General features: G+C 32.7%; 2 protein-coding genes across 3 annotated transcripts; one reads left to right on the top strand and one right to left on the bottom strand.

Annotated features, from left to right (window-relative positions):
• Positions 1-2331: 2331 nt before the first annotated feature.
• Positions 2332-3764, top strand: LOC124835888 (putative CCR4-associated factor 1 homolog 6). The gene is made up of 2 exons (XM_047310917.2): positions 2332-2583; positions 2709-3764. The coding sequence occupies exon 2, from the start codon at positions 2753-2755 to the stop codon at positions 3596-3598; it is 846 nt and encodes a 281-aa protein (XP_047166873.1). The 5' UTR covers positions 2332-2583; positions 2709-2752; the 3' UTR covers positions 3599-3764.
• Positions 3765-5985: 2221 nt separating this feature from the next.
• On the bottom strand, positions 5986-11632 carry LOC124835890 (factor of DNA methylation 1-like). 2 transcript variants are annotated; one of them, XM_047310919.2, is made up of 8 exons: positions 11481-11632; positions 9703-10595; positions 9359-9540; positions 8406-8495; positions 8007-8294; positions 7078-7296; positions 6518-6758; positions 5986-6156 (listed from the first exon to the last, which is right to left on the bottom strand). In XM_047310919.2, exons 2-7 carry the CDS (start codon positions 10586-10588, stop codon positions 6525-6527), a joined length of 1899 nt encoding a protein of 632 aa, XP_047166875.2. In that variant the 5' UTR covers positions 10589-10595; positions 11481-11632; the 3' UTR covers positions 5986-6156; positions 6518-6524. The 2 variants fall into 2 exon arrangements, with proteins under 2 accessions (XP_047166875.2, XP_087958660.1); XM_088102534.1 differs by lacking the exon at positions 11481-11632 and adding an exon at positions 10778-10904.
• Between the last annotated feature and the right edge of the window lie 252 nt (positions 11633-11884).

Raw genomic sequence — 11884 nt, 5'->3', positions numbered from 1 at the left:
TTGTGTTTTGGTCGCTTGATGCTTTCGACCAATTATCTTCATTATCTACCATTTGTGTATTCAATTATGATTATTAAGAATAACAATTAGTACGCTTCAAGCTTTGCGCCTATCTTGGAATGCAAAACGTTTGATTGATTTGGACCGTTAGATGCAAGGAGATCTGACATTTAAGACTACGTAACGGTTGAGTACCCACTTCTGGTTTAGTGTTTTCTTGCGTTTACAAACATATTGAATCCCTTTTTCAAGAGAATTGTTTCCATTCTTTTGTCTTTGTTGTTATGAGATTGGTTTAAAATTTTGAAGTTGAACAAGTGTTTGAGATATAATCTCGTTTGTATGTATTGGATAACGTCAGTAACATGAGAGAAATTTATTTGATGAAAATAGTAATTGTATGTACCAAATGGTGTTGTAATGACAAATAAAATTGTATTATCCTATGTTAAATTACAAGCAATTTGATCAATCATAGAATCAAAGACGATTATAATTTAGGTAGTCAACTATCAGAGCGAACAACAACCAACAACTCAGATAGTCAACTAATCGAGATGACAACAAGTCATCAACCTGACAAGTCATTAGATTTTGAAATTCGAGAAAAAAATACTATATTTCAAAATTCAGGAGCAATAAATTTTGTAATCCAAAAGTAACAAATACTGGATTATGAAATCTAATGAGTTCTTTAATCGAGTTTCAAAATTCAATAATTTCCTAAATTAGATTTTAAAATATAATGAGTTTTTTAAACCAGATTTTAGAATTCGACGAGTTTTCTAAATTGGATTTTAAAATCACATGCATAAAAGAGAAATTAGGAAAAAAAAATGTGTGAAGACTTGAGATACATAGTTAAAGAAATATGGAGAATATAGTAAATATGTTTTGGTTTTACAATAAATAATGTTTACCTTTTTTCTTATATAATTTTTTTTATTAAAAGACAAAATTATACACTTAGAGAGAAACTTTGGAGATGAATCCCCAAGTATATAGTCCTTTTAAGTCTAAACTTGGATTCTATTGGGCTCGTACAGACTTAGTGGTTGATTTGGGCCTGTTGTGAATAATTGGATTCAAACATGACATTCATAGAGGCGTTTCTCTCGCAATTCCATAATTTCTTCTTACACTTCTATAAAGACTTCAATTTTACCCTCCTTTATTTTTTAATTCCACAATATATATCTAAAAATGTTCTGGAATATATAAAATTTCGTAAAATTTTCATTTTAAATTATATAATTTAAAATAAAAAATAAAAAATACATTTTAAAATTTGTAATACAAACTTTATATTTTGAATCTATATTTTGAATTATACAAAATGTAAAATAAAATATACATTTCAAATTATATTATCTAAAATATAGAGGAGAAAAATGACAAGGTGAGGTAAAGAATGTTTGATGGAGAAGAAGGATATGAGTGAAAACTTTGGTGAAAGTGAAGGAAAGAGCTTTTTAAAGGTGAAGGAAGAAAACACGGAGATGAGTGAAGAAGAAGGATAGGGAGAAAGAAGATAAGGACATATTTGTCTTTTTCACTTTATTTATGTAGATGCAGAAATAAAGTATGGATGTGTAAGAAGAAAGAAATTTGTTAATCCTACGTTCCTTATTTATTAAATTAAAAGAGGACAAACATTGTTATTTATTCTAAAATTTATTTAAAACATATAAAACAGAAGAGTATGTCTCAGAGTGTCTTTTGCAGGTATCTCTCTTATACAACCGAACGGCCTCCAGAGTTCAATCAACTCAAACATGAAAAAACAAAACGATTACAACAAAAAGATACGTCTTTCGATCTTACACAAATCCCTACCAAAACAATAATAATTATCGATTGAATCATAATTAAATCGTTACTAATTCAAAATAATGACGTAAGAGTAAATATTCTACCTTAGTGAAATAATAAACTTGGTAAATGAAAAATTAGACTTACCAAAATTTACCATCTACCATAAATTGTAATCAATATTAGCATTTGATTTCGTTATAAATGATATGGTATAGACGAAAAGATATTTAAACATTTTGAAATATACGAGGCAATAAAAAAAAGAAAGTGGTAAACTATTTTAGGTGGGAAAAAGTTGAATAGCTTTGATATATTGTTATGTGAGAAAGAAAAGGTAAAAAGTTTGGTAGCTGGTTTACATATTGTCTGGTGTGGGCTGTTTTATATGGAGAATCGTGTAGACGTTTGCAACCATTAAAACGAGATATGAAATATCTGATTGTAGAGGCAGAAGAAGTTGAGCAAGTGTAGAGATAAATGGTTGTAATTATTAATTAATTAATCGATGAAAAGAAAGAAAAAGAGGAAGAAAAATATTATATTAATATGAGAAAAAAAAAGAGGAAAAGGAGAAGTGGGAGAAAAAGGAATCCAACCACTAATTTGTAACGAAGTAATTTGATTTCCTCCTCTTTCGCCCACTTCTTCTTTGCTTCTTTTTCATATCAAAACAAAAAAGAAAACCCTAGAACGGGAGAGATTTCATTTCCCCCACAAATCTCTTCCTTCTCTATCCTCATTTTTCACTTCCCACTTCCTCCATCCGAGGTAGGTTACGATAATACAATCTTATTATTTATTTTTGATTCATTGATTTATTGTTATTGTTGTTGCTCTTGTTGATAATGTTGTGGTTGAGGATGTTATTGTTGAATTTGAATGAAATCGAACAGATCTGTAGAAGTGTGCAATAAAATTGCTGTCGTGGTTGCAAGGAATGCCGCTGATTTTACCGAAAAGCGATTCGATCCAGATTCGCGAGGTGTGGAACGATAACCTGGAAGAGGAATTCTCGTTGATTCGCGAAATAGTGGACGATTACCCTTACATCGCGATGGACACGGAGTTTCCGGGGATAGTTCTCCGACCGGTGGGGAATTTTAAGAACAGCTACGATTACCATTACCAAACCCTAAAGGACAACGTCGACATGCTAAAGCTCATACAATTGGGACTCACCTTTTCCGACGAGTACGGCAACCTTCCCACGTGCGCCACCGACGTCGACGACGATTCCCACACGTGCTGCATCTGGCAATTCAATTTCCGGGAGTTCAACGTCAACGAGGACGTCTTCGCCAACGATTCCATCGAGCTTTTGCGCCAGAGCGGCATCGATTTCAAGAAAAACAACGAGGACGGCATCGACGCCCGCCGTTTCGGGGAACTTCTCATGTCGTCCGGGATCGTTTTGAATGACAACGTTCATTGGGTTACTTTCCATAGCGGTTATGATTTCGGGTACTTGTTGAAGCTCTTGACGTGTCAGAATTTGCCCGATACGCAAGCGGAGTTCTTCAACCTCATCAACATGTATTTCCCCACTGTATACGACATCAAGCACCTCATGAAATTCTGCAACAGCCTTCACGGCGGTTTGAACAAGCTTGCCGAGTTGTTGGAGGTCGAAAGGGTCGGGATTTGCCATCAGGCCGGTTCCGATAGTTTGCTCACTTCATGTACGTTCAGGAAATTGAAGGACAATTTCTTTAGTGGCTCGTTGGAGAAGTATGCTGGTGTCTTGTATGGGTTAGGTGTTGAGAATGGACAGGGAGCCCATTGAGGACAAAAAAACAAAAAATTAAGAAAAAAATAAAAAATTAGAAAAAGAAAAGAACTTTAAAACTTTGGTAGATCTTTTGTTGTTGTATATCTGGTGGAATACCAATCTCTATTAATGTAAACCTTTGGCATTAAGTGTCTTTATTAATACTCTTTCTTACTACTTATCCTCCATGCCTTCTTGTGTTCTGCTCTGGTTTTTGTGTTATATTTTGATCAGTTTTCAGGATACAAGTTGGCCCGCATTTTCCTGTCAAAAGCAAATTCATGATCAGAGGCAAACCTGAGTGTTGCGGGTTATTGCATGTACATTCCCTCTTATGCCAAACCAGACATGTGGTAAGGTTTGTTCTTGTTTTTATGCGTGCTTTTGATTTGACTTTGCAGGCTGACAGCCATCCTGAATGCCCCAAACACATACACATTTTTAAGACAGTGAATTTGGTTTCTCTATGGCATGATTGCAAAATCATATAATGATTCTTGTCATTTGAAGCACCATGACAATTTTTTCATCCAGAGGTTTCTATTTTAGGGAAGGGATGTGGTCAGGCAGTTGTTGATTAAGAGGCACCAACTGGTTTTTGAACTATTTCTAGCCACAAAAGTGTTACCCATTTCTTCGATTTTCTTGCTTGTTGAACCCGTATGACATAGTTGCTTAATTTTATTTCAAGTGAGAGGAAACAATGCTGTTATATTAATATGCTTCCTACTGTGTCATTTGTATATGTATATCAGACATAGAATGCCAACTGATAACTACTGAGGTAAAGCCACAGTTCATATTAATTTTACTGCATAGCTTAGCTAATGACTCACCCTTTTGTTAGTTTAAGTATTGTCAAGAAGGGTAATCTCCATATGTTCCTCTTATTTGTGCGTTGATCTGATTTCTCTGTAGGATGTTAGTGTCAACACAATACTAAAAGATTCATGCAATGTTGCACTTTTCCCTGATGCAGTCTTATTTTGTCAGAGGTTCTCAAAGATAATCAAACAAGTTGGAATGGAGGAATCATATTTTGATAAGAGAAAATGACATTGGAGACATGAACATGAGATGAGAATCTTCCAGTTTTGTGACGAAATAAGACCAATTGAGACCAGTTCCTGACTACCTAACAGCCACCTTAAAAAATTATTGTGAAAATGAGTTTATTAAACTCTTGATAACCAATTGAGACGGCCTTAACCTATGTTGGATGTTGGGGACAAAAATGGAGAGAAAATCACTGAATTGAAGGAATAGCTTTTATGGAGACTTGAATGAAGAGAAACAATCTCGAAAGAGAACATAAAACTCGAGACTGACAATGAATGTTGACTTTTACATTGATCATAAGAGGTGTATTTAGATTTTAGTTAGAAAATTTAAATCTTAATATCTTATCAGAAGCAGAATTATCACAAATTTCAGTTGAATTAAAACGTATAATAAATATTTTTTTCTTAATTTAAATTGAGTTTAACTCAATTTTCTAACTAAATTCAAACAGATGAAATAGTAGAGAAAACAAGAGACTTTGTGAACATTTCTCTTTTACGTCCCGTGCTTGATCTTTTAAGTGATCTTCATAGTTTTAAAACTTATATAGATTATATTGGAGTAGATTTTTATGAGAAAAATAGATAAAATATTTTTTTTGTAAATTAAAATTAACTTAGATATAAATTAACTTATAAAAGGTTTATTCTACAATTTCTTAATTCATGTATAAAGTAAAATTATCTCATGAATAAATTTTTTACTTTTTTTTCTCATATTTCTTATTATTTTAAAAAAATAATGTTTAAAGGTAATAACTTTCAAATAATTGTAAACAACTATTAATAGAGTAATAATGATAATCATTCCAGGAACTTGTTTAAAGATTTCAAAATGAGCTTAATGGGTAAATTCAGTAATATAAATAGATTAAAAATGATGTTTTGTGTAGTTTTTAAAATAATCATTACCTTGGATGGTGTTATGAAAATATTGTACATTGTAAGAACATATCAAAATTTCTCCTTAAAAATATATTAGCCTAAATAAATAAATAAATCAAAGAATCAATTAAAATGAAAGAAGCATTTAAATATAAAGTAAATTTTAATATTTTTTTCAAGAAAGGAAAAATAAAAAATAAGAAATGATAGTATCAATTAAATGTAAACAGTTTATGTGTTAAAATATTATTTTTCTTTGTAACTTAATTCAAAGTCCTGTAGTTAAATATTGATGGAATTTATCCAAAAAATTAAAAAAAATAAAAAACTACAATGATTTAATTTCTCTCTATTATTAACTAACAAGATTTGTAGTTTAGAAAGATAAACTAAATATACGTATCTTTTTTTTTAAAAAAAGGTTTGTATAAGTTGATTAACCGACAAGGCATAAAATCAGCGCAAACAACCTCAATCGATTCATAGTTTTATATTGAGGGAACTTTGTCTGTCAGATTACATATGTTCAAATCCATTATTTATGAAAAGTTATCATATTTAACGATTATGCCAGAAGCTTGCTTCAAATGCTCATTCAACCCTTTGATATATCAGCATTTGTACTCCCTGCAAAGACATTCATTCAAATTTCAGATACATTAACTAAACTGAAACATGCACATACCAGAATTTTTTGTAGCCGTTTTTTAGAAAACTGGTATACTTAATTCTTAGCATTCAGCCCCATTTTATTTTCTAGTTCTAATATTATTTACCATAAACAGTGATGTTCAAAATAGCCAACTTCTAGAAAAGCAAAAACCTACTGATGCAGTGATTGAATATAAAATAACGTAACTCATTTATGTCATGATCAATCACTCCATAGATAATTCACATTCAGAAGGCCAAAGACACGAATATAATGTGTTCATTAATCAGACACACAAAATGCTCAACAAACTTCAACTCAGTCTCAAACACTAACCTTTTGACTATCCTCTCTTGCGCTTAGCTGCTGGCTTGATACGTTCCACAATATAAGTGATAACTTCTTTCAATGTAGCCTTTCTTTTTTCCTTGAAGTTCCATAGCTCTGCAACAGTATATCCACCACTTGCATTGTATTCGTTTATTTCTGTCAGGGCTGTTACAACAGCTGAATATATCTCATCTCCCCATTCCTGCTTGAGGCTTCGTAACTTGTCATCATTTTCATTTATAATTTTCTGCACAAATACAATCTCATTATGTTTTCAGTATTATACTACTCTGCTGTAGTAGTATTAACGATACAAAGATAGATCAGGAGCGAAAAGAGTATTTCCAAAACAGATTACACAGGAAACGTATGCCAAGCCAAGTCCAAAATTTATACAGTTATATAATAAACAAATTACTAACAATTAAAATTATTTTCTTGGGACGAGAAAGCATGTAAAGCAAATTTCTTCAATGTGTGAGCAGAAATTTACGAGTAACAACATCAGATAACCAATTGAGGCTGAACTTCAGTATGAACGCTAAGCATGCCAGGGTGGTTCGTACCTCATGTTTATTATCATCAGTCGTGATCACTTTAAATGGATGCCAAGCAGAATTCTTCACGTTTTCCTGCCACAAAGAGCAAAGCTCGACACCTTTGGTCCCAGCTTCTTGAGGAGAAAATCTTTCCTTGCATTTAGTCACAAAAACCTTCTGATCAAGCTCTCCCATTCTCTTGAGCCCAATATTACCTTTAGAACCATTAAGCATATCCTCTAACCCCTAAAATATTAGAAGCAAACTAAACATTTAGTCTACCCAATCTACTCAAGATCCAACAACAGAATATCAAAATTCTTATATCCAACAAATGGTGAAGGGAATATTCTCACAGAAATGTTCACAGCTTAGCATGATGAGACACAGGAACAGCAGTTGCTAGTTAAAGTGGTTATATTCAAGAATCAAAGAAGAAAAATGTTAAAGCTCGCAACTGAGTGAAAGATATAAATTGAAATTTATTAAGATATACCCACTTGTGTTCTAGAAGTAGGTTAGCAAGTTATAACCATGATTTTCTTCAAATAATCCTAAGACGAAGGTGCACAGTAAAAGATAGGTAGGTAGGTATATGTATATGTGTGTGTGTGAATTAATGTGTTGGGGGCGGGCGTGGAGTCTGCTAACAAATATCTACTTATTATTTAGGGGTGTTTTAGCAAAGATATAACTCCAGTTTTCTTAAACTATATCAAGGGTAAAATACTCTTTTTGAAAAAAATAAGTGAACATACATACGTTAGCAACATACTCTTTTTGAGAGCTTCAATTTCGGCAAGATATAACTAGTATTTTCCTAAAACACAAGTCAAGTTATAGCTTACTAATGTACTCCTAAAAAACGGTTCTGTATATAGTAAATCTACATATATAGATTGATTAAAGGGGAGGCAGAGAGACTTTTATCAGAGAGAAAGTAAATGAGATCGTACTTTTATTAATTCTTTGCGAGCTTCCTGCAGTTCATCATTACTCTGACGTTCCTTCACAATGAGGGTTTGATTCATGCTCTCCACAGATTCCAAATTCTCTATTTTTTCTTGCAATTCCTCATTCATTTCTTCTATCTTTTTCTGAACAGCTGTATCATCTTCATCTCCAAGATGCTTCATAACTTGCAATTTCCCTTTTAGCTCTTCAATTTCCATTTCCAATTTCTGTTTGGCATCAAGCTGTTTTTCCAGCTGAAGTATCTTGTTATAGGCCTCCTCTTTCTCTCTCTGAAATATTTGAAATTCACAACATTAGCACATTTTCTCATGCATAAGAATTAAGTGACAAATAAAAAACTTCTCATAACCAAGACACTAAATAGTAAATAGAAGGCAAACCTTCTGCTCTTCAACAAGTCTTAAGACATTTTCGTCCGCTATCTTCTGTTCTTTTGAAGCCAACAGGAGTGATTCATTCCTCAAATCTTTCTAGAAAGACAAAGAGATCATGGGCTAGTTTGGTTACACTAAAAGTAAGTATTTCTTAATTAAGCAATTTTTAAAATAATGACTTATTTAAGAAGTAAATAGGATTTGCTAAATAAAATGAGCAGAAAATTGCTTATTTTAAAACAAGCAGAATAGACAAAGACATAAAAACAAACTGAAACCTACTTATATTGAAAAACACTTCTTTAAAATAAAAATAAGCACAAACAAACTCACCTTACATAAGAATCCTGTAAAAGAAAATCATAAATGTTAATGTTTTCAAAGCCTATAAATAGGGCTAATTTTAGAGAAAAAACTAAACTGACTTAAACTAAATTAGGTAATTTTACAAAACTGAACTAAACTAGTTCAATTTAATACTGAATTAAACTACACTATTTAACAAGTTTAGTTAACTGTTTCTATATTAAAAAACTAAACTGAGATACTATAGTTATTGAATTTTATAGTTATTAAACTATATTTTTTTAACTAAAACTAAACCAGAAATTAATGTTTCAATAAACATATAATTTTTCCTAACAAAATAGATGCTGGTAAAAACATAAAAAAGAAGAAGTAAAAAGTAATGAAGATAAGAATTTGCATAAGTAGCCTACTAGAAACTAATGAGTTGAACTAAATTAAATTGTATAAAAACATAATTAACCTACAAAAATAGTTTGTCCAAATTAACTAAATTAAATTTTTTACAACTTATATTTAATTTTACTGATCAGTAGCAACCAATAATATTAGTAACAAACCAAAGACAAAAATATGGAAAAAGTTTTGAAGTGACAATGATTGATAAAATGTATAATACCTATTTACAGGAGAGAATGTACAAAACACATTACCTTCTTCTTGTCGTCTGCAAGTTTCTGCCTCTCTTGATCAGTTAGTACCTCACGCTTGTTTAGATCTCTGCTCCAAGAATCAAGCTTCCGCCTTTTCTCATCCAATTCACTACTCAATTTTTCTTGCTCATCCAAGATCCGCCGTACCTCATTACGTGCTCTACGCTGCATACTCCTTGTTTCTGACCACAAAATGAAACAATTATGTAGTGTTATCAACTAAAAAGTTATTGGTTTTCTTCTGCATTCATAATTGCAAAAAAATGTAACTCATTATAGCAAAAACATGGATTGTACATGCAAGAAGGAAAAAGCAGAAGCTATGAATCAAAAAGTATACGAACCTTCTTCAAAAACATTGTGAAGCTTATCTTTCTCCTCAAGCATTCTACTCAAGGACATAGTCTTCACATTAAACTTAGACTGCATTTCGTCAAGGTTATCATTTGTTATCTCGATTTCTTTCGTGAGGTTTGTCACAATATTATTTCTGCTTTCAGATGCTTCTTGAACAATATCTGAAACTGTCCTCAATGTTCCTTTGCTGCGGAGGTATTCCCCTATTGGCCCTCCACAATTATAATCATCTTCCCGCGCGACCCATCCATAAATATTTGAGTCAGCTTCTAACTTGTTTGAGCTCCAGTCCTTTTTACCACGACGTGCAGTTTCAAAAGACTTCTCAAATTCAGTTGCATTTATGAAACCATTCCAGTCACTATTGAACACTACTACAGCTTGAGCAGCCATGTCACTATCTTTCATAAATATATGGGAATCAGTTGGTCTGAATTTAGCAAATTCCTTCAACCAGTGTGTAGAATCAATCAATTTACCCTTTATGTTAACAATTATGCCAGTCCAGGGCCAAACATAATAAAGATATTCTAACTGTGAAGGTTGACTAACAACTGGGGGTAAAGCTGGGTTCTGGATTGGCTCTGCTTCACTAGCTAGATCAATCTCCAAATACTTTGCTAGAGCAAGGTGGTTTGCCTTTTGTTTTGCACTTCTGTTAGCAGAACCCTTACCAACACCGGATGCATGTTGCAATAAATCCTTATATTTGTAGTCTTGTTTTTTCTTCCCAGCACAGTAAGGGCATCTAAGAGTTCCATTCAAGTTTTTAACCTTATATTTTCCAGCCCTTAACAGTTCATAAGGTTTCTCTGAGTAGTCATAAATCTCAGATTCACTTAGATCTGAATCTTCTTCGGAGCTGTAGTCCATGGAAGTTCTACATAAAAATGCCAAAAATCAGTTCAGGAAAAAGGGCAGCATACAATTTGCTGGAGAAATTTTTCAGAAAGCATCAAAGCCAAAACTTGGGGAAATTTTCATCAATAATTTCCACACAAAAAAATAGATAACATAAAAAACAATACTACTGAGGAACAAGAAAACAATGGTCTGCCTTGCCTTGGAACACGATCACATATGCATGAAACAACCGCAACCAAAGACTCCAAAAACCAGCTATCTCTGTCTTTGTGTATTTTTTAAAACACTTGTTTCAAAAATATTTTTCAATACATAAATTGAGGATAGAACCATCAACAAATTTTGATTTTCTTTTAATTGCTAAGATGGAGGAGTGGGAGATGTAGGGGTGGTGACAGGAGTGTAGTAAATCAAGTAATTTTTTCTTTCGAAAAACAAGTTCTAAAATTACTTTCATAAATAATTTTTAAGGTAAAAAGGTGAAAAGGAAATCAAAAACGTCCTTCCATTCTAAAAAGTGATGCCATACAAATTTGTGATTAACTCTATAGAAACTTCATACATTACAGCGATTGTGCTCTAATCATCCTATTTCATCTGAATATCAGGCGCGCAAGCTGTCATGTACAGCTTCACGAATCACAGTGTGGATTGCTGATTATTTAAGTTACTACCATTTTACTCAAAATATCACAAACCACAGTCACCAGAAAATTGGGAGTGGGATTATTCAAGGTTCTCTTACTACATGCAACAAAAAAAATCGAAAACAACAAAACAAACACGACATTGAACAGATCACGCATAGAATTTTATCATTTCAAGCACAGAAAAATCTCAATCGCACCATCAGTGCAGGGAAGAACAGGAAAATTAGTAGAGAAAAAGAAATTGCACTTACAGAAGGTGAAAGATGGACACAGTGAAAATGTAAGAGCAGTAGAGACTATGAAAGAAAGCTAATAGCCCTAGAGATAGAAATGATAAAATTAACTGGAGGTGAGAAATGATCAGGTGTGTTGGCGCTGCATAGGTTTGAGGAGGACCCTTTTTTTGTTATTGGTTTGAAGCCAACGATGCGTCAACGTGGATAGACATGTTACTAATCGTACGGCATTAATTGGTCTGATGTTGACTTATATTAGAGTGGAGTCAGTAAGTGTATACCCTGTTGTATGTGATTCCTACGTAACGTTGGTACCACAAATAAGAGTTTTGGAGTATCCCATGGAGTATCCCAAGGTCAGTAAAAGTAGAATATCCCGTGACTATGTAATAGGTAATTGCTTCCTCCACCTCCTTAAA

This window comes from Vigna umbellata, chromosome 11 (assembly GCF_029865625.1).
Source record: "Vigna umbellata cultivar VRB3 chromosome 11, Vumbellata_1.0, whole genome shotgun sequence".
NCBI classification, from domain to species: Eukaryota; Viridiplantae; Streptophyta; class Magnoliopsida; order Fabales; family Fabaceae; genus Vigna; species Vigna umbellata.
Note: the sequence above shows the minus strand (reverse complement) of the source record. Positions and strands in the feature narration are given on the sequence as shown.

Coding starts and splice junctions, on each gene's coding strand:
- LOC124835888 (XM_047310917.2), top strand. CDS start 2,753: ATGCCGCTGATTTTACCGAAAAGCGATTCGATCCAGATTCGCGAGGTG.
- LOC124835890 (XM_047310919.2), bottom strand. CDS start 10,588: ATGGACTACAGCTCCGAAGAAGATTCAGATCTAAGTGAATCTGAGATT. Junction 8,496..9,358: donor TTGCAGACGACAAGAAGAAG/GTAATGTGTTTT, acceptor TTGTCTTTCTAG/AAAGATTTGAGGAATGAATC. Junction 8,295..8,405: donor GACTTGTTGAAGAGCAGAAG/GTTTGCCTTCTA, acceptor CAAATATTTCAG/AGAGAGAAAGAGGAGGCCTA.